Source organism: Chelonoidis abingdonii, chromosome 3 (assembly GCF_003597395.2).
Source record: "Chelonoidis abingdonii isolate Lonesome George chromosome 3, CheloAbing_2.0, whole genome shotgun sequence".
Lineage (NCBI taxonomy): Eukaryota > Metazoa > Chordata > Testudines > Testudinidae > Chelonoidis > Chelonoidis abingdonii.
The window spans coordinates 91212051-91235326 of record NC_133771.1 but is presented as its reverse complement, the minus strand read 5'-3'; the positions used below and the strand labels follow the sequence as shown (position 1 = coordinate 91235326).

General features: G+C 41.4%; 1 protein-coding gene across 3 annotated transcripts in view; it reads left to right on the top strand.

The window, feature by feature from the left end:
- HS3ST5 (heparan sulfate-glucosamine 3-sulfotransferase 5) overlaps positions 1-19064 on the top strand; it is a 306981-nt gene extending 287917 nt beyond the window's left edge. For all 3 annotated transcript variants that reach the window (XM_075063432.1, XM_075063433.1, XM_032788077.1), the window contains 2 exons: positions 12829-12967; positions 17342-19064. In XM_075063432.1, the coding sequence (XP_074919533.1) occupies positions 12861-12967; positions 17342-18272 (1038 nt within the window). In that variant the 5' untranslated portion in view covers positions 12829-12860 and the 3' untranslated portion in view covers positions 18273-19064. The remainder of the gene's footprint in view (positions 1-12828; positions 12968-17341) is intronic.
- The last annotated feature ends 4212 nt before the right edge of the window (positions 19065-23276 follow it).

The window sequence follows — 23276 nt, the reverse complement described above, 5'->3', positions numbered from 1 at the left end:
GGCACTTACATCGGCTGGACAAGGCTGTAGTGTGTTCACTGACATAATTAGGTTGATGTATGCTTCCTTATGTCAATTTAAATGTGTAGCGTAGACCAGGTCTGACTCTGCTGCAGGGTAGTCCCCCGACAAAAGATGTTAAGACACTGAGTATACATCTACACAGCAATTGGAGCGAGGCTCCCAGCCCAGGTTGACAGACTCAGGCTAGCGGGGCTTGTGCTAGTGCTCCAAAAATATCTGCATAGAAAGCACTTTGAAGCTGTGGCTCAGGCTGGAGCTTGGGCTCTTGCCTAGGGAGGGGGGTTGGCCTCCGAAGCCTGAGCTCTAGCCTGAGCCACAACTTCAAAGCCATGTCCATACAGCTATTTTTACAGTGCTAGCATGAGCCCACTAACCTGAGTCTGTCAACTTGGGCTAGGAAGCTTGCTCAAAATGCTGTCTAGTTGTGCCCTGGGAAGCTGCACAGGGACTTCTATAACTATAGTGTTCTGCGGAATACGGCTACGTGCTAGCATGCTCTAGGGGCCTGATGCAATGACACTGAAATCAGTGAGTCCTGCTATTCACTTAAATGGGTGTTGGCTCAGGTGCCAACCTTGCACAGATATTGGAGGAACTGGAAGAGGTGGTGTGGCCACATAAGTTCCCAACAGCTACATAGATCCATTGACCCAAACCCTCACATGCTGGAACAAAAGGAATGGATGATATTGTACTAATCATAAGCTATAGAGGAAACTGAAAAACAGCTGCTCAGTCTGTTGCTCCACAGCCTGCCACCAAGTTGGGGAGAGGATTCCATGCCCTCAGCTCCTGTGTTGGTGCCCTGTTTAGCTGTCTCTGACTGAATATAGTTAATTTCATTAGTTTCCAGCCCTCTGCCTGCTGTCATCAAATGATGAATAAATTATTCACAAGAAAACTGATAAATTATTCTCCCAGCTCTATTGATGGTTGAATAATATTGACCTGATAAATAATTCACAATTCTTTTCCCCCCTCAACTGGCAAATAAATTATTTGTGAACATTCTTTTATCATTTCTAGACCAGCTCTTCCATCTGTTGAGACATGTACAGGGTATTGATCATCATGGTATCTAAACATCACATATCTAGAACCCTTGTACAAACCTACTTTTTCAGGGGAAACAGGATTTGGCCCTAATTAAGGATTTAGGATTATGCTTTTATTCCATATTTACTGAAAGTATAAGTGTCTGTTTGGATATGAGTATTATATAAAGATGTCTGCATATAGCTCAAAGCCAATGAAAATTAAACTTTTAATTAATTTTGTGTGGATTTCAATTTTCATCCACACTCCTCCCTCTTACAACATAATCATTACTAAGGCCATCCCGTAATCCCCAAAGGAACTAGGATGTGGGTTCTGTAATGCACATGAGCCAGGAGCAGACAAAGCCAGACCAGATGGATAACTTGACTGATGTCCACTGCAAACACACACTGCATAACTCCAAGGTTATTCCAAGTTCCTGCATAAATTATATGAGTTTTACAGCTAGAGCCACTATCTTTTTCTTTTAACTGGCTCACTGATAACTCATTCATCTTGTATTTGATGACCATTGAGCCTAGTATCGTATGCCACAGTGGCAACTGTCAGCAGGAAAGAGGATGAAGGAACTAAACCAAGCTGAAGAAATTAAATATAACAAATCACTGTGTAAATCAAGTTGTGTCACAAGCTAGCAATTCTCCTAATTCCACCAGCATCAATTGGGAGTAACACCATTGAAATCAGTGTAAAACTGGTGTGAGAGACTAATCAGGTCCAGTTAATTTAAAGGTGTCACATGCTGAAGACAGGAAGAGGATGTTTTCTTCCAATGGGGGTATATCCCCTAATGGTTTTTTAAGTGTGGCTCCCACTATCACAGTTGATCAGGAGCAGAAGAAATTACCCCTTCTGGCCTCTCTTGCCAACAGGTTTGTTCGCTTTTTAATTTAACAAGGATGCAGGAATACATCTGTCTCTCCTCCAAGCTGGGGCCATGTAAGAGAGATGATAAAGCCCCAAGGCTGTAGTAACTTTGGTAGTTTGCTCGACCGCAATGGGAGAAGGACAAATGGCTCAAGAATAAGACGGAGTACTGCTCAGGGAACAGAGAGCTCATTTGTAAGAGTTCTCAGGCACCATGCAGTTCTGTAACACCAAGCCGCAGAGATGAGCTCCTCCTCTCCCCCCCCATCCCCCCGTTGTTTTCCTTTTGCATGGGGCCTGAGAGCTGTCACTTGAACAGTCTGGCCCAGTGTATAAGTGTGTTCCTGGCTTTCAGAGCTTATACACCACAGAATGTCACAGATCTTTAAGTTTCAAATAGCGCTCTTAAGAGGTCTTCTCCAACTTCATGGGTACTCTGTGGCTGGAGCACCCACAGGAAAAAAATAGTAGGTGCTCTCCCTCCCACTCCCCAGTGCCTCCCACCTACTGGTATCAAGTATCAGAGGGGTAACCGTGTTAGTCTGGATCTGTAAAAGCAGCAAAGAGTCCTGTGGCACCTTATAGACTAACAGACGTTTTGGAGCATGAGATTTCGTGGGTGAATACCCACTTCGTCGTGCATGTAGTGGAGGATTTCCAGGGCAGGTATATATATGCAAGCAGAAGACAAGCTAGAGATAACAAGGTTAGTTCAATCAGCGAGGAGAAGGCCCTCATCTAGCAGCTGAGGTGTGAAAACCAAGGGAGGAGAAACTGGTTTGTAGTTGGCAAGCCATTTATAGTCTTGTTTAATCTGAGCTGATGGTGTCAAATTTGAAGATGAACTGAAGCTCAGCAGTTTCTCTTTGAAGTCTAGTCCTGAAGCTTTTTTGCTGCAAGATGGCCAAGATCTGCTATTCGTGTGGCACGGAGGTTGAAGTGTTCTCCTTATAGGTTTTTGTATATTGCCATTCCTAATATTGATTTGTGTCCATTTATCTTTTCCGTAGAGACTGTCCAGTTTGGCCGATGTACATAGCAGGGGTCATTGCTGCATATGATGGCGTATATTACATTGGTGACGTGCAGTGAATGAACTGGTGATGGTGTGGCTGACCTGGTTAGGTCCTGTGATGGTGTCGCTGGTGTAGATATGTGGGCAGAGCGGCATCGAGGTTTGTTGCATGGATTGGTTCCTGAGTTAGAGTTACTATGGTGCAGTGTGCATTACTGTGAAATATGCTTCAGGTTGGCAGGTTGTCTGTGGGCGAGGACTGGCCTGCCACCCAAGGCCTGTGAAAGTGTGGGATCATTGTCCAGGATGGGTTGTAGATCCCTGATGATGCGTTGGAGAGGTTTTAGCTGGGGACTATATGTGATGGCCAGTGGAGTCCTGTTGTTCTTGTTCCTGTTATCCTCTTGTTCTGTATGGAGGGGTTGGTGACAACTCCATAGCTAGATGGACTCCGAACTCCTCGTTGTTTCCATAGCTAAAGTTGCTTTGAAATTTTCACTTAAAATAGAAATAAAATCCCTCAAAAATGGTCAGGAATTACTACGGATCCTATGGTGAGCCCTCTGCATAAGCACCATTACCCAAAGCTTATTCAGTTCATCAGATTGTGGATGAAGCCCTTAAAGTTAGTCTCCCCAGAAGAAACCCCTGGGAGCAGTGGCAATAGACTTACTGCCCATCTTGGTCTGTTGGTCACATTCCCCTGTGCATAGCAAGCTAATTTGGTACAAGGATATTAAGGTTGAAATTGTCAGTGCAACCTAAGGGAGTTAAGTACTCATCTCCCACTGAATTTAAATGGGAATTGGGCATCTAAATCCCCCGGCACCACTGCAAATCCCAGCCTAACTTTGCCCATCCCTGCACAATCAGAGTGAACATGTCTTGTCGCATGCTGTTTTTCTTTGTCTGATCCATAGGTGATATTTTATTTCCTGTTTTGCTTGTTTATAATTTTTAATGAGGGAAAAACACAGTTAGCCTGGAGAAATAATTATATTTTTCTGCAAAAAATAGTGTGTAAGTGAGTGAGCAAGTTATTTATAGACAGAAATACCTTATTTGCCTTGTCATGCCTTCATTTTTCTATGTTTGGCAGATATATTTCTTTAAATGCACCATGTGAGCAGTGAAAGGGTCATACTGAAAGATTATGTGCAGGTTAAAGCTGATTCCACACTTCAGATCCACCCTGACTGGGCAGAAGTATTTACTGGTTTGTGTTGACAAAAAAAAGAAGCCACTTCCCCGTCATCGTAGTGCCTTGGAGGCCCAGTCAAAGATCAGGACAGGGTGACCAGATATTCTGATTTTATAGGGACAGTCCCGATTTTTGGGTCTTTTTCCTATATAGCCTCCTATTACTCCCCACCCCTGTCCCGATTTTTCACATTTGCTGTCTGGTCACTCTAGATCAGGACCCCATTATACTAGGTGCAGGATAGACACAGAACAAACAAATGGTCCCTGCCCCCAAAGAACTTACAATCTAAATGTAAGACACGAGACAACAGATGGATACAGACAGATGGGGAAACGCAAGGAGGCAGTGAGACAACATTGGTCAGCAGGATAGGTGGTGGTGTCAGCACAGCAGCAGCCTAGCCACTGTCAACATTTTTGTAGGCATCACAGCAAAAGACAAGTTTGAAGGAGAGATTTGAAGGTGGATAACGATGTAGATTTGCAGGTGCTTACAGAGAGCTCCTTTCAAGTGTGAGGGGCAGCATGGGAGAAAGCACAAAGATTCTTGTTTGAAAATTTAACAAGTGGACAACGGAGGTTGGCATCATTGGTAAACGGGAAGCAAGTGTTGACATCTTGAATGAGTGAATGAGGGATGATAGGCTGATGGAGATAGGCCAGGAAGAGCCTTGAAAAAGAAGACAAGAAGTTTATGTTTGATAACATAGAGAAGGGGGCAGTGCAAGGAAGGATGACATGGTCAAAACGATGGGCTAGTAGAATTATCTTTGCAGCAGCATTCTAAGTGGATATGAGATGCAAGATTGCATTTGTCAAGGCCAGAGAACAGGATGCTGTAGTAATTGAGATGCGAGATGATGAGAGCATGGATGAGAGTTTTAGCTGTCTGGATCTGGGTAGGAAAGGCTATGTCTTAGCGATGTTATGTAGAAAGGAACAGCAAGATTTAAACATAGCCTGGATATGAGAGCCTAGATGGAGGTCCAAGTTGAAGATGAAGCTTATGGGTTATGGGTCTGAGTGACAGATAGCATGGTGGTGTTGTCCATAGTAGTCAAGGAAGCAGGCGAGGTGGGGTGAGATTAAGAGCTCTGTTTTAACCATATTCAGTTTGAGCTGATGGCTAGACATCCATGAGGAGATGTCAGAGAGACAGGCTGAGATCTTAGTTTGGACAGGAGACAGGTCTGGAGTACAGAGGTAGATCTGTGAATCGTCAGCATATAGATAATAGTTAAATTTGTGATTGTGGGTGAGATTATTCTTTACACTTTATCTTTGGGTAAAGATAAGAGGAAGAACAGAAGGGAATCAAGGAAGAGAAGGGGCACTCCTACAGGAAGCTGAAGGAGTATGAGGAGGATCCTCCAAAGGACATACTGAAGGTGCAATTAGAGAGGTAGGAGGAGACCCAGGAGAGGACAGAGTCAAGCAAAGGAAGAATAAGATTTCAAGAAGAGCATGGTAAAGACTTGTCTGCACTGGGTTTTTGCACAGGGCAGCTACACTGGTATAATTGCACCAATGCAAACCCCAATTTGTACATGTGCAGCACTACTCCAATAAAGTGGTTTGCACCAATGTGGCTTACCTTGGTTTAAAAACTGGGGTAAAGCCCCACTGGTGCAAGTAACTTTTTATACTGTTGCAGTACATCTACAACAGGGGTTCTCAGCAGTGCAGCTACATTACTGTAGCTATGCCAGTGCAAAAAGCCCAGTGTAAAAAAGGTTTGAGATTAGGTTGCAAAGACAGTGTGAGATTTACCAACCTTCTTTTGTGAAGCATGCTTCTACATACATGCATGAGTCTGTGTAAAGAAATAAATAAATAATCCCATAGCCTGGAATTTTTACACATTGATAAAGCAGCACAGGGAAAATCTACTTGTAAATTTCAACTGGGAGTGTAGTCTACTGGCAAAACATATTTCCAGCATGAATGGCTCTTTGCTGATGGTTTCTACATCAATGCTTCTAACTGCTTTTAATATTTTGAATTCCAGTGAACGCCAAGCTCTCTCCTTATTTAGATAAAATGGGCTTCACCGTCTTCAAAATAGCTAAGAGGGTGGTTAGTTTAAATATTTTCCAAAGATTTAATTAATAGAAGAGCATCCAAGTTTCAGCTAAGAAGTCTTATTTAAGATATGAAAATATTATTCAGGGATAGGCAGTTTTGACAGAAAAATAATAATTTTAGAGCAGTTATCTATGCACATTGTTCAAAGCAGTGGGAGAAAACTATTTTTTTAATTTCAAAAATTGCTAATGAGGTGCTATGTTCTGACACCTTTAATCACATTAAGTAGTACCTTATTCAGCAAGTAGTCCCTATCGAGACCATTCATGAAGTAACTATCAACATAGAATCATACAAAAGTGGGACTGGAAAGGACCATGACAGTTATCTACTCCAATCCCCTGCACTCAGAGAGGACTAAGAATTTCCTAGTCCATCACTTACAGGTGTTTGCCTAACCTGTTCTTAAAAATCTACAGTGATGGAAATTCCACAATTTCTGTAGGTAATTTCTTCCAGTGTTTAATTATTGTTACAATTAGGAACTTTTTCCTAATGTCTAACCTAAATCTTCGTTTCTGCAGTTTAAGTCCATTACTTCTTGTCCTGTCCTCAGTGAATAAAGAGATTTATCACCTACCTCTTTACAACAACTTTTTACATACAGTCTTCTGTTGTCCAGACTAAACAATTTTTGTCAGTCTTTCCTCATAGGCCATGTTCTCTGGACTTTAATCATTTTGTGGTTCTCCTCTGGACTTTTTCCAGTTTGTCTACGTCTTTCCTGAAGTGTGGTGCTCCAAACTGGACACAGTACTCCAGCTGAGGCCTTATCGGTGCTGAGTAGAGTCGAAAAAATATTTTTCATGTCTTGCTTACATCACTCCTTCTAATATATTGATGAATGATGTTCACGGAGGCTAGGTCCATCAATGACTATTAGCCAAGATAGTCAGAGATGCAACCCCATGCTCTGGGTGTCCCTAAACCTCTGACTGCCAGAAGCTGGGAGTAGAGAACAGGGGATGGATCATTCAGTAATTGTCCTATTCTGTTCATTCCCTCTGATGCATCTGGTCACTGTCAGAAGACAAGATACTGGGCTAGATGGACTATTGTTCTGACCCAGTATGGCCGTTCTGATGTTCTTATCAACTGCCCTTTGATGAAAAATACTGTTACTACTCATCAAATGTGTAGTAGTTCTCTGTTAATGCAATTCATCAGCTTCAGTAATGTTGCTGTAGTTTAATTGCTCAGACATGGGCACCTGTGGAATGGGTGCAAGGAGAATGCTACACTTGCTGCTCAGCTTGATTCCATACTAGGTCTGCTTACCAGCCACTCAGCACAAAGTGGGTGTTTGGAGTAGGCCAAGGGAGGGGCAGGCCATAGCTAGTGTGTCTGTCATTATGTGCATCCAGGGACCACACACGCTCATATAGGAGGGGTTGCAGCCATTATTCCAACCCAAGCAATGAAGGGGATCAAAACCTGTTCTACAGCAAGTGCAATTATGCGGGGAATGGATACCTTCCCTTTCCGGCCACCATATAGCTCCTCCCACAAAACCAATCTACTTGAGGTGTATGAATTTTACTCACAGTGAACAACTCGCGGACCTGTGTGTCTTTATAATTAAAAGAACACAAAAGTGAAAGGAGAGAGAAAAAGGTATTAAGGACTTTGTTCCATTTCTTATTAACCACATTTTAAACTATCAATAGATTCAAAGATCTGTCTGTAATATAGCCATGTTGGTCCCAGGATATTACCTCACCCATCTTGTCTCTGTAATATGTGTAGGCAGATATTTATTGGTCAGCAGATGACCCCTGCTGGTGTGCAAAAAATCTGTTTTAGCTAATTTATAAATTTGATACAAAGAAATCCTTTTTAACAATAATAGTTAAATTTCTTTCCTTCTTTCATCATGAAAAATACGGAGGTTTTTTCATTACATATTTTGAAATTTTATACCACTTTTTATGTGTGTCATGACTGTTTCATGAAAATCCAGTGAGTGCCTTTGCTTATTTCATTGTGATTAAATCCATCTCTCTGCATATCTATCTAAATATATGGGTATGTCTATACTATAATAGCCTATATGAATATATGCAATAATATCATATAGAAGGGTAAGGGCTTGGTCTGTAAGTATAATGTTGTGGTGTTCAAATTTGCCTTTGGCACAAATTCTTGAGCTCAGTTTTATCTAAGGCCATACACTGAGCCATCAACATAATATCTAAGGCCTCACAAGATTTTAAATACTAAACACAAAATCTCTCTCTTCCATTCCCAATAGGTAGGAGTAGTTTGCTTAGATTTTAATTTCCTCAAAATTATTGAGGAAGGCTAATCTGCAGCAATGGGATTTGCATTTAGGTCTGTAACTGCTAAGGTTCTCTCTTGTGATAGGAAGTTCCCCACTCATGGTCCAGTTGCTGGGACAATTCTGTCTGCTACATTCATTCCCCTAGTTGTAAACAGTTCCATTCTCTCATTGTAATGTAGCTGTCATGGGATTTTGTGGTCACAAGGGGAGAGTGCTGCTTCAGGTGGACATGGACCGGGAGGGCTTTGATTATAAAGGTATTTCCCCAACATCTTCTGTGATAAAGACTGATGTAGAAAAATCATTTAACTTCTCTACAAAGTTCTTATTTGTTCCCTTTACTTCCTGGAGGAAAAGCCACTTTTCTTGCAGGTTTCCTGCTTCTGATATATTTAACCCACTTATTGTTAGTTGTTTTTATGACATCGGTTGATTACTCTTCAAGATCCTGCTGAGCTGTGCTAATTTATATTTTAATTGTCACAATTTATGCTTCTTTCTGTAGCTTCCAATAACAAATTCTGAAAGACACTTGTTTGGTTCAAATAGCCTCTTGTGTCTTTCCACTTTGCCATATCTCCTTTCTTATCTTCCTGTTTTCTTTTTAGTTGAGAGTGTGCATACTTTTAGAGACTACACAGCTTCCATGGAATCTGAGGGTTTTAATTTCTTCACTTTCAAAAGTTAAGTGCTGCTATATTAAGTTTTTGTAACATTAAGTTTTTGTAATATTCCTGTCTGAAGGATTTTTTACCTTAATTGTATTTTGGTTGGTATTACTTAGTGGTTTAATTTTAACTAATTCTTGAATCCATTCCTCTGTTGCATAGGACTACAAATAACTTTTATATGCTTTACAACTAGTTATTCCAAGATGTAATCATTTCAGATGTCAAGAAATTACTTCTCAAAACCTTGTTCCGTTGTAAAAATCATAGTGGTGATATTTATTTAATTACTTCCCAGTACTTTTTTCAGGAGTAACTGTAATTTTATGGAGACGGTTTTAGAAGCCTAATCCAAAACTCACTGCATTCAAGTCAGCATCAGTAGGCTTTGAATCAGGCTCAGAAAGTGCTAACATACTGCTGAACTAGCCACCAGCAGAGGGGGAATAGAACTCTTGCTTCTGAGCTAAATGAGGTTTAAGGGGCTACAAGTGCTTTCATCACCATCACTATCCAGGGCTTCCTGATATACTTAGAAGACGAGGTTTATAAATTAATTATTCATTCTGTTTTCTGTACCAACAATGGTCTTCACACTATTAAAAAAAATAATAAATAAAGACGTGCTTCCTGTTTGAATGAATTTGTGAGCCAAAAGGCAGACAAAGATTAGACAGCAGTGCACCATTCAGAGGAAGGAAATCACTTTGAAATGATTTTTAAAACTAAATTGGAGTTCTGATGGTGTCATGTGAATTAGCATTTTCAGGCATTGCTAGAAGCGGGATTTTAGGGCTTCAAGGGGCAAATGTTCTCTGCTCTAACTCTACTGATGTCAAGGGAGTTACAGCAGGAATTAATCTGGCCTTCAATGTTTTTGAAAATTTATATTATGCCTGATTTCTTCACAGTGCTCCTAACATTCAAAGCTACAGTACACTGAGCAGAAAAACCTAATAACAAAGACTGTTATGCTTGTGTTCACTCCTCCCCCTGCAAGTTTCTAAGCTGCTGATTGAGAAAAGAAACATAAAAGCCGAAACTGTTACTTGTGCGCAAAAAAGGTCAGCTCTTATAACTTCAAAACTACTGAATCAATTTCCTTCAAATTTGGCTGGTTCCTTTGGTCTCAAGGAGATTTGCAAAAAACAAAGCAAGTATGAGCAAAACTCGTTCTACTCTTTAGATAGGCATGCACCGCATTTCTGATAGAAATATATGGAGAAAGTGGGATTTTTGTTTTAATACATACAAAACTCAAAACTGGCTGAACAAGTTTTCATTAAAACTTTAAAAATAAATCACCTCTGAGCTGAAAGAAATTCACCCCAAATGAATATGTTTGCAAACGGTATTAGTAATTCACAAGTGGTGGAATGAGAATGGGGTGTATGTGTGAAATGTAAATACGTAAGCTGCCATTATATTTCATCCTGCTTGGTAATGGATGCAACTGTTTCCTCTATAACTCTCTCTTGCACAAACACACAAAACTGGTATGAACATTTTATAGAAATTGTGAATCCCAATAAGCCTCTTAACATATATACACACACACACACACATATTAGATAGATAGATAGATAGATATGTGTGTGCGTGTTAAGGACAACATGATTACTGAGAGAATGAGACCCTATGGAATCTATGATCAGGAGCCAAGTTATCTGTAATTTAATTTCCCTATGTCCTGCATAACTCCATAATCACGGAAAGGCCTGCGGATATGACTTAACATGACTAATCCATTGGGATCCAAGTGGCTAGACAAGGGAGGACATTTGGACTATGTTTTATTCTCATATGGAGAGCATTGTGTATGTTTCTTGAGAGCTGAAATTCAGAACCAATTACTGTAATACTGAAACCTTTCATCTACAGAAAGCAGCAGGGTAGGATTTAAGACTGTAAACCTATGGAAATTTGGTCTCATTATCATCATTATTTCTTGCCCCTCACCTATTCCTAATTAAAGGAATTTAATTAAAGTAGTAATTAGTAATAATGAATCTACGCAGAGATGTAGTATCTGCACATTTTTTCCTCACTTTTAAATTGTTCACATATTAAGCTCCAGCTATGGATTGTCTGCACTGCTTAAAATCTAAAATTCGTTATTTTGGGAGCATTTTTGTGTTGAACTTTGAAAGGCTAGGAAAAAATATAATAATAAAAAAAAAGGAAAGAGGAAAGATGGTTTTGTGGTTACAACACTAGGCAGCAACTCAAACTTAAGTTCAATTCCCATCTGTGCTATAGATTTCTTCTGTGACCTTGGGCAAATTAGTGAATCTCTCTGTACTGTCATTCCTCATCTCTTTTTTCCCTAAGAGAACAATAATACTTCCTTTGTAAACTCTTCAGGGCAGGGACTCACTCTTACTCTGTGTTTGTGCCGTGCCTAGCACTATACAGCCATGATCTTAGGGCTATTATTGTGGGGCTCCTGTCATATAAATAAGAAAGAATTCAGTACTACAGGCTAAATGAAGGCTTGGAGCAATGATCTGCTCCTATATCTTTACCAGACGTTATTATTATTATTATTTATTAGCATTGCAGAAGCACCTTAAGGTATATCTACAAAGCCTACATTAGCGAACCACCTAGCCTGGGCTGACAGACTCAGGGCAGCGGGACTTGCTCCAGTACACTAAGTATAGCTCTATAGGCAGCACTTTGAACATACTGCTTGGGCTAGAGGTTGGGGCTTGAAGCCCACCCCCTTCCCTAGCATTCAAAGCCCGAGCTCCAGCCTGACCCAAAGCACTGTCTATTTTGAGAGTGGTAGTGCAAACCTTGCTGCTCCAAGTCTGTCAGCCCAGGTTGGGAGGCTGGCTCCACAAGCTGTGCAGATATACCAGTAGGCACTTCAATCAGGATCAGGTTCCTATCGTAATAGGCTATGTACAGACACTTAATGAGAGACAGTCTGTGCCCCCAAAGGGTTTACTAGCTAAACAGACGAGACAGGCAAAGAGTAGGAAGGGAAACAAGATACAGAGGGAGAAGAAGTGACTTGCTTTCCTGACTCCCAGTCAGGGGTGGCTCTGTTTTTTGCCGCTGCAAGCACGGCAGTCAGGTGGCCTTTGGTGGCATGCCTGTGGGCGGTCCTCTGGTCAAGCTGATTCGGCAGCGTTTCTGCGGGTGATCTGCTGGTCCTGCACCTTCGGCGTACCCGCTACCGATTCGTCACTGAAGCCGCGGGACCGGCGGGCCTCCCACAGAAACGCCACCGAAGGCTGCATGACTGCCACCCTCATGGCGACCAACATGCCACCCCCCGCGGCTCCAGGCACATGCTTGCTGCGCCAGTGCCTGGAGCCGCCCCTACTCCCAATCCCCAGGTTCTAGCCACTGGACACTGCCTATCCGAATAATGGTGGACATAGTTAAAGTGGCTCTTAAATAGCAAGTTCCACTTCCTAGATCTGTTGCTTGGCTTTATTATGAGTGGCAGAAAAAGAGCAAAATAAACAAGTTTTATCTAATACCAATGCCGCTTGAAAAGATTTTTGCAAGTGAGGCTTAATCACTTGTAAGAATTGATTGCCTGCCTGTTAATAAACATTAGCCAGTGTATTGCCACTTGTTGATGAGTGGTTTATGTGTTCTGGTCCCTGCAGACTGAAGAAGTCCTGAAGATTGATGGAGGGCCATGCTATTCAAACAGCAGGCGTTGCTGAGACAGAAGCTCTTTGTGCTAGGCAGCCTTGCTATTGGAAGTCTCCTATATCTAGTTGCCAGAGTTGGGAGCTTGGATAGGTAAGTAATTAAACAATCAGGCATAAGTCACAGTCTTAATTATAAATGGATCTGGATTTATTAATTATAACTGGGGTTTTTTTCTCCTCTTTTGCTTAAAATGTATAGATCTCCAGGATGTTTTTTTTTCTTACTGATGAATAGAAAGACTATCCACCTTAATATTGATTTTCATTATTTCTTCCTCCTTTTTGTGGGGAGAGAATGGGAAAAGGGAGAAAGGTGCTGCTTGTCCAAGTCAAAGTATTTCTATCTGTCTATTTGTATTCTGTGTGCATTGGTGCTTGTTTTCAGAGGAGGAATAAAGCAGCATACAGTACAAATGTCATTACAGTAGCTCATTTTTGTATGTGTGCATCTGTGCGTTGACCTCTAGTCTCAGCAAAACAGTTATGATGTATTTATGTATCTTCTTTTCTAAATTTACAGAAAAGCAATTAATGTGCGACAGTGGTAGTTAAAATTATGTATGAGCCTGCAGAGTTGCTTATCGAGTTTTGAATCTTATTTGCACGTGAAAGATTGCTGCAGAGTTTGAGAATTGTAACTATGTTAATTAGCCATGATGTTCTGGAGCTGAATGCACCAGACAAGGACATTGTGTCTGCAAGTGATTTCTTTGAGAGCAGTGGAAAATTCACAGAGAGGAATTTAGAGAGTATTTGGCACTCTTGACCAGGCACATTCTTGAGAAACAATTTGGGATGTAACAGACCTATCCCTAACAGCTGATAATTTCTTTGAGACCTAAGAACAACGTGGGATTGCTTTGGTATATGCCAGCTTTGGAAGCATGACTGAAAACAGAGCTTGGGGTTTCCTGTGGGTAAGGCCTAGGTCTGAACAGACTGGGGTTGTGTACACATGTCTATGCCAATGACCCTGTTCACCCCTTACCCTGGGAAAATATGGCCGAAGTGTAAAACTGTGACATGCTTCTATTCAAAATAGCTAGAGCATGTAAAACTGCATAGGAACAACATGGGAACTGCAATATCAAAACAGACTACTGGCCAACCTGGGCCCCATCCCTATGTGGTGTTGATGCCTTCCAAGGTGGTTAGGTCCCTTCCTCTTCCATTCACTTCAGTCCCTCTATTGAGGAAGGCATTCAGTGCTATCAGGTGGACTCAGTGCCTCACAGGATCAGACCCCTAAGCTGGCATCTTGCCTTCAGCTGTGACCAATGCTTGATGCTTCAGAGGAGGTTAAAACTATAGATAGCCAATTATGTGATTCTGTAGGTGGGGTAAAAATTCCTTCTTGACTACTTCAGGAGTTTATCTTATGCCCTGAGGCATGAAATGTAATTAACAAACCTGAGCCATTCTTTCTGGGTGACAGATCTGCGGAACTGTCCCAAATTGAGGTATCATTAGAGGAGGTTTTGAAACAAATTGATAAACTAAACAGTAATAAGTCTCCAGAACTTGATGGTATTCACCCAACAGTTCTGAAGGAACTCAAATGTGAAATTTCAGGACTATTAACTGTCATCTTAACCTACCATTTATATCAGCTTCTGTACCAAATGACTGGAGGATAGCTAATGTGACGCCAATTTTTAAAAAGGGCTCCTGACGTGACCTGGCAGCTAAAGGCCAGTAAGCCTCACTTCAGTAGTGGTCAAATTGGTTGGTCGTAAAGAACAAAATTGTCAGACACATAGGTGAACATAATTTGTTGGGAAATAGTCAATATGGTTTTTTTAAAGGGAAATCATGCCTCACCAATCTACTAGAATTCTTTGAGGGGGTCAACAAGTATGTGGACAAAGGAGATCCAGTGGATATAGCATAATTAGATTTTCAGAAAGCCTTTGACAAGGTCCCTCTCCAAAGGCTCTTCAGCAAAATAAGCAGTCATGGGATAAGAGGGATGGTTCTCTAATGGATTGGTAACTGGTTAAAAGATAGGAAACAAAGGGTAAGAATAAATGGTCAGTTTTCAGAATGAAGAGAGGTAAATAGTGGTGTCCCCTAGGGACCTGTACTGGGCCCAGTCCTATTTAACATATTCATAAATGATCTGGAAAGGGTAAACAATGAGGTGGCAAAATTTGCAGATGACACAAAACTACTCGAGATAGTTAAGTCCCAGGCAGACTGCGAAGAGCTACAAAAGGATCTCACAAAACTGGGTGACTGGGCAACAAAATGGCAGATGAAATTTAATGTCGATAAATGCAAAGTAATGCACATTGCAAAACATAATCTAACTATACTAAATTAGCTGTTAACACTCAAGGAAGAGATCTTGGAATCATTGTGGATAGTTCTTTGAAATCATCCACTCAGAGTGCAGCAGCAGTCAAAAAAGTGAACAGAATGTTGGGCATCATCAAGAAAGGGATAGATGAGACAGAAAATATCATATTGCCTCTATATAAATCCATGGTACACCCACACCTTGAATACTGCGTGCAGATGTGGTTGCCCCATCTCAAAAAAAGATATATTGGAATTACCCCAGTAGTGAATATAAGCCAAGAGAGACAAGCTTGTGCAGACTAGACTGTTGATGAATCATCCCACAGAAGATTTGAGCATGCTCCAGCCTAGGCTACAGGGAGAACTGGATTTTCCCTGTAATGGCTGCTCCCAGGTACTCCAGGCAATGGTGGAGCCAGGCATCAGACCTGAAATCAGGGAGCCTGTCCTTCCTGTGCACTCAATGACACCCCCCTCCCACCTACTGGCATCTAGGCAACATGGAGGAGGATGGACTAGATGATCTCCTGAGGTCTCTTGCAACCCTAATCTTCTATGATTCTATGATCTTATTCAAATGCAGAGGTAACAAGAGCTGGACCAGGGGTGGGAAAGGAGTAGATTGGGTGAAGGAGTCTGGTGAGACTCGGACAGGAGGAGAAAGAGAAACTTGGACTGGTGCTGACTGGACAAGGATGCTGGGGTTGGGAGTTGGGGGGGAGTAGAGGAAAGCCTAGGACTGGTTGGGCAGGGAGGCTGGGACTGGAAGCCAATGAGAGAAGTGGTGGGAGAACACAGATCTGAGAAGGAGCTGGGGTGTGGGGGACAACTGGGACTGGCTGGCCAAAGAGTCTGGAACAAGGCCCAGGGAGCAGGAAGACTGGGACAAAGATCTTGGGAGGGAATGTGGAGGAGACTGAGAACGAGAGAGAGGAGGAACTGAGACTGCTGGGCAAGGAGGCAGGGGACTGAGCATGTGGAGGGGGACAAACTTAATTGGGAGAGATACTGAGACTTGAACAGAGAGTCCAAAGGGGAAAACTAGGACTGGGACTGAGGCAAGGACCCTGGTGAATAGAGACTGGGATTGGATAGGTAAGGATCCCAGGGTGGGAAAGAGACAAGACTGGTACACAACAGGCTGGAGGGAACAGGACAGAAGGAGTCAAGCTTGGGGCAAAAACACAAGAGTCTGATCATTAAAGCACATATCCCTCTGGAGGCTGGACTAGAGCCCAGGATTATTGAGTTTTATTATTCCTCTGCTGTCAGCAAATATCTGTGAAATCTGTTGGCAAACTGTGCTGTCTTGTCCGCAAGTGCTGATCCACATGGAGGATGACAACATACTACTGCTATTAGACCCTCTATTACTTCAAGTGACAGAAATCTCTGCAATGATTCTAAAGGTTCCTATTCTGCAGATGAACCACGTGGGTGTCAGTTTGATGCCACATGATGGAAATTCTGCTTTTTCAGTTTGCTTTTTAATAAAAACCTAGTAAATCACACACACACACAACATTATTAGCAGTGTGTAAAATATTATATAAACATAAATAATGACTATCATAATGTGCACACACTTAATTCTGGCATTTTCTAACTTTTCAGTGCTTGACTTTGCAACCTTAATAATGCTCTATTAATATGGGGGGGCGGTGGTGTTGTGTAATACTCATCTATAGATATAGTTAGTTATAAATAGATATTATGTGCAAACTTGAACATTAGTGTTTTCAGGGATTATGATGGATTCTGTAGCATGGAAGCCAGACAATTGTCTCATTATTCCATATCTTAAGTTATTAATAGCATTTTGAAAGCATAAATACCTTAAATGACAAGATATTATTTCCAAAAATAGTACTACACATCAGGAATCAGTTTGTTTCAGGATTTTCTACTAAAAGCACATTGCCCAGATCTGTCAAATATCTAGTTGTAAAGCAGGTGCTAATATGACCCAGACCACTTGTTTTTCTTGTGCTGTGAACATGCTGCTATCAATTAAGAGCTTGATGAATAGGAATTTGGAAGAATATTAAAAATGCCACAGATTGTCTGCCCCATTTAATAAAGGGTGGATTAAAATAAAATTTGCAAACATATGTTCATTATGGTTTACAACAAAATAAAATCTCATCTGTTTTGTTGATTTCAGGCTGCAGCCCATTTGTCCCATTGATGGTCGATTTCGACCCCATGGCCAAGACGAGATCCCACTCCGAACTCTGCAGTTCAAGCGTGGGCTGCTACATGAGTTCCGTAAGGGCAACGCCACTAAAGAGCAAATCCAACTTCACAATTTGGTTCAGCAGCTCCCTAAGGCCATTATAATTGGGGTAAGGAAAGGAGGCACCCGTGCACTGCTTGAGATGCTGAACCTCCATCCTGCAGTGGTCAAAGCTTCTCAAGAAATTCACTTCTTTGATAACGATGAGAACTATGCCAAGGGTATTGAATGGTACAGGAAAAAAATGCCTTTTTCTTACCCTCATCAAATAACAATTGAGAAAAGCCCTGCATATTTTATCACAGAGGAGGTACCTGAAAGGATTTATAAAATGAACTCATCCATCAAATTACTGATCATTGTCAGGGAACCCACAACAAGAGCTATTTCTGATTACACTCAGGTGCTGGAGGGGAAGGAAAGAAAGAATAAAACCTACTACAAATTTGAGAAGCTGGCTATTGATCCTAATACCTGCGAAGTGAACACTAAGTATAAGGCAGTGAGAACCAGCATCTACACAAAACATCTGGAGAGATGGTTAAAATACTTTCCAATCGAGCAGTTTCATATTGTAGATGGAGATCGGCTCATTACAGAACCACTGCCAGAACTGCAGCTGGTGGAGAAGTTCCTAAATCTTCCTCCAAGGATAAGTCAGTACAATTTATACTTCAATGCCACCAGAGGGTTTTACTGCTTGCGATTTAACATTGTCTTTAACAAGTGCCTGGCGGGTAGCAAGGGACGCATTCATCCAGAGGTGGATTCCTCTGTTATTACCAAATTGCGCAAATTCTTTCACCCTTTTAATCAAAAATTTTACCAGATCACTGGGAGGACATTTAACTGGCCCTAAACTAAATTTCATACAACACTATGTGTTGCACCTGGAGACAAGCAGCCATGTCTCTTCTAGAGTAAAAATATGCACTTTTCATAGACACAACTATCAAACTAACTTTTTTCATGCATACGTGTACATATGCAGTGTGTGACCAAATATAAGGTGGGATCAATTTTTCTACAGAGTAGTAACTAACATAACTTTACTCTCTACATAGTTGCATCATTTTAAGCTATACAAATAAAGGACAAGATAGTATTTAGGGGATTAAATTCAGATACTGTGCAAAAGGGTCAGTGTTCCTCTTGTTCAATAAAATTTCTTATGTGACACATTTATAGACCCAGACAGAACGTTAGTTTAGAACATGCAAATTCACCTTGCAATTGTGTGTAGCTGGGAGGGTATATTGGAAAGTATAACATTCAGGCTATATTAAGTATGCACCTTGCTAAAGGAATACTGACACTTTAAATACAATGATGAATTGTTGCAGTGAAACTGGATAATACTATTTTCTTATTATTTGAAAAGAATATCCTATCTTGTACAAACAACATTGGTTCAAAGTTTCTGTAGTGAGTTTGCACTATTGTTTTATTGTATGGACCATGGTGTCACTTGTAGCATGTCAATCATGTGTCAAAAAAAATCAAATAATTTTTTCTTCTATGCTTGTGTGTCAACAAAAAGAAACATCATGTATATAGTGTATATTGTTTGTAAATACTGGTTTCACACTAAGTAATTCTATTTTGTAAACTGAATATGGCTATTTAATTTATTGTGAAAATTAAATTTATTGTGGTATTTAAAAATGGAATGGATTAAAATTATTATATGTGCAACTATTTTCCACCTTCTGCTGTCTGATGTATATTGGCGTGATCCCAGAGGCAAAAGTGTTTGTGTGTGTGAGAGAGAGAGAGAGAGACTTGCACTTGTAAACCTGATTTCTGGACAGCTGAGAAAACTGATATATGAGTTGAAGCTGAGTTTATTAAAAAACTCAACCATCTGGAAATCTGGTGTAATACACACCTCAAAGAACATTATTGCTGTTCAGTTACAACGCTTTGCAATAATTAATTCAGTTGCAGTTGCACATGAGGGTGAAAGATGTCTATAACCAGGTATATCAGAAAAGCAAAGCAGTCATTAAAAAATGAAATGACAGAGAGACAAACAGGCTTAGAAGAAATCAAAGAAAAGATTTGTGGTATTTCTGCTTTTAAGCGAAAACATATAGGTTTGCCTAGAAACAAACAAGCCATAGAGCTGCTACCACTGACATACACATGTAGCTCAAGTGTTCATTCAGGAAATGAAGGAAAATTAGCTCTGAATTGGGTATCTTCATATTATATATACTGTACTGCTCTTAAGCACTTATAAAAAAAACGAAGGCAATTAAAAATTGTATTTTTTTTTTAAAAAAGAGCGTTTTTTAGAACCATTGTGTGAATGATGTATAGGGACAGCTATTTTGGAAAGTATCCAGAGTATTCAAATCTTGTGAGTTCCGGTAGTGGTGTATTTGGTAGCTCAGTTCATAATAAACTAAAGTTTTCCCCATGGGCTGTTTATCCTGCTCAGTGATTTGAATGAATCAGTTTTCTAAACCAGTGATTTTTAAGTCTTCTGTGAGTGACTGCTAACTGTCTCACCATACCTTTAATCATATGTGCTAGTGTTGTAAACAACACACACTTTCTTCCTAAGCTGATTGGGCAGTCTTCTGAGACTGCTGGATGGGTTTAAATAACAAAAGCACTCAATGCTTTATCTAATGAACTATCTCACTTGCCCAGGTACTGAAGCAGAATTAGGGGCATTTAAACAATCCAGCAGATTAGATACATAATGCTCTATCCATTTTAAAATTGACAAGGCCTTTTTGGAGGTGCAAGCAGGTCCCAGAAGGCCTCGTATGGGGGCTGCTCATTGGCCTGGCCTAGTCAGGAGGCAGGTTGCTGTTGCCCTGATGCACAAAGGCAAAGAGAAGAGATCCATTTGTGCCTGGGAGTTACTGCTCTGCTGGAGGGCTGGGATGATCATGTAATGAAGCAGTTTGTCACCCCCAAAGTAGTCCTATATGGCCTCCTCTGAACAGGAAATACAGTCTTGAAATACAGAACAGTCTTGTGGGTGCATTCCCCAGGAAGCTCACAGACAGAGCTGGCTACTTACCTTGGGCTACTAAGACATTTAACTTAAATGAGCTTTGGATCAAGCCCCTCATTTACAAATCTAGAACAAGTTCTTGGGCAAAACTGGTTGGAAAGAGTATGCATGGATGAGGGCTGTGCTGTCCAAAGGAGCCTGAAATAGTACGGCAGCCAAAGCCCAGCTGAGAACATTAACACAACTGAATTGTTGACATTGCTGGTTAAAAGTAAAACAGCAGAACTCATTCTTTTTTTAAAAAAAAAAAATCCATAACTCAAGCCCCTATTTTAATTGAAGATTGTGCTGAAATATTCATAACTGGTTTGAGTAGCTCTGACTTTATGGTATTTATCTCTTCAGGACCAAGGTGTGAATAATTCATTTTGGCCACTTCGATCTGTTCCCAAAGTTCTGGGTGAATCATTTCTATTCAAACTGATCATGAGTGCTCATCCTGGAAAGAGCGCTTTTTGTTTTCGCTTATGATTGCAACGTGATGTACAGTTAAATGAAGCTGCAGCTGCTAACTCACTGCACTGGAGTCCCCTAGAGACATTATATAGTTCATATTTTCTAAAAGGCTGTAAAATTGAAGGCTAAACAATCCATAAAACAAAAATTCAGATTAAAACCTCTAACATAGTTGTGCACTTTTAACAAGATTGTTGTGCTGGGTAGAGTCAATAGGAGCTGGGAAAATCTGCAACATAAAATGTCTAATTTACACTTTCAGACAGGGATATATACATAGTTAAAGTCTTTTTTTTTAACACTTTGAATGCATGGAGTCATTTAACATTATATATTTGCATCTTTTGGGTGGTGGGGGGATGCAAAAACAATCTCTCAACTCACCAGACTGAAAACACACCGTTTATGTTTAGCTTGGGGTGCTGCACCCTTTTCAGCTGAATAACAGGTATGTCTAAGTTGTCAATCATGGTCTGATAACCATTACTAAAATAAATCTTCAGGAGGCTCTTGTGCCTCTCTCCTTTTCTCTATCCTCAATACAAGTCTAGGACCCCAAATTTACCTGGTTGATATTGACAATTGATAATGAGTCATCTATCACCCTGGACACCCAGCAGTACTGAGGCTCAAGTAGGGAAAGTGCAAGGCTCCTCTAAAAACATTGGTTGGAGGTTTCGGGGACTTTTTATGGATTTTTCTCCCCAAATTTTTGTGGTCTACATAATTTTATTGTTTAAATTTTCATGCGTTTAGGAGTTCAGTTTTAGGGCCCAGAAAGTTTGTTAATTGTAAGATTGTGAATCCACTCACGTGTACCCAAACATTTTAAATTGATGCTATACACCCAATTTTCAAATTTGGGTGGCTAAATCCCACACCCAGATCAATATATCAGATTATTTCACAGGCAAGATTGCTCAGATTTGAGTGGTTTGTCTCAGTGGTAGCAGAGCTGAGAGTTAGAGAGAACAAAAACAGAGTCCCACGCTGTGTGAGTTTTTGCTGGGGTGACGCACTGATGTTTTGGAAGGGCTGGGAGTTGTGCGAGCTGTAACATATCAATTAAATGAATGCTCTGCTTGGCTTATTAATGCCAGTGGGTCTTGGATCTATTATTGGAGTGTAATGTCAATACCAGGGCCGGCTCTAACTTTTTGCTGCCCCAAGCAAAAAAAAAGAGTGCCACCCCACTGTAACACCCCCTCCGCGAGCGCTGCACCACCAAACCCTCCCGAGTGCCGCCCAACCCCCCTGCCCCCCCGAGCGCTGCGCCGCCAAGCTCCCCCACCCAGCCGAGTGCCGCGCCGTGCCGCCCAAGCCCCCACCCCGCTGAGCGCCATACCACCCAATCCTCGCCCTCCCAAGCGCCGTGTCGCCCAAGCCCCCGCCCCCCGCCATGCCACCCAAGCACCTGCCCCCTCTGATCGCCGTGCTGCCCAAGCCCCCACTCCCCCCAAGCGCCATGCTGCCCAAGCCCCCTGCAAGCACTGTCAAAACACCTCCCCCAGCACAGCCCACCCGAAACAAACAAAAAAAACCTCCAGCACTGCCCAGCTGAACCAAAAAAACCCCAAACCTGAGTGCCGTGCTGCCCCGCCCCAAGGTGCTGCCCCAAGTACGTGCTTGGTCGGCTGGAGCCTGGAGCTGGCCCTGGTCAATACTGCCTTGAAAAAGGGCAAGACCCCAGCTTCTCCTCACACAGTGACTGTTGGAGAAGTGAGTACCAAGAACCTATCTTTTGACAATAGCAGTCTCACAAATTATTGCGCTGTCTTGATTTTTCCCATAGCTCTGATGTGCTGAAGGACGTCTCTTGTTAACAGAGTCAGATTCTGAGTTCTGTACAGATGAATCACAGCTTTCGTTTTTAAAATATAATACATTTCTGTCCCTTTTCCTTGTGAAAATAGTCATGCAAATGTTAACTAGTAAAAACTGATTTAAACTGATTGCCAAGCCAGTAAGGGGTAGGCAGCTGGGCTTCTACAGCTAGAGTCTGGAGGCACTAACGAGCCACTACATCAGCTCACAAACAATTTGCATGTAAAATGAGCCAACTGAGTTTGGATTGTGTCCCTGAGGAATCATCTCAGTCACTCTCCCCAAAACCAGTGTTGAATATTGCGGTGTGATAATCATGAACAGGACCTGGTTTTAGCAAGGTGAAGCTTTCTTCACAACCCACTCAAAAATGCTAAGGATAGCTCTGCTTGATTAGTTCCTTCCCAAGATGGTGGTTTCGTCCTCTCAAAAACTTTAGCAGCATCTTTAGCTCTTCAGACTGCAACACTCTGAATGGAACTGACTGACCCAACTATGGCTGCTGGCTAAGAATGTTGCTAAATGGAAGCATGAATGTAAAAGAATTGGTAT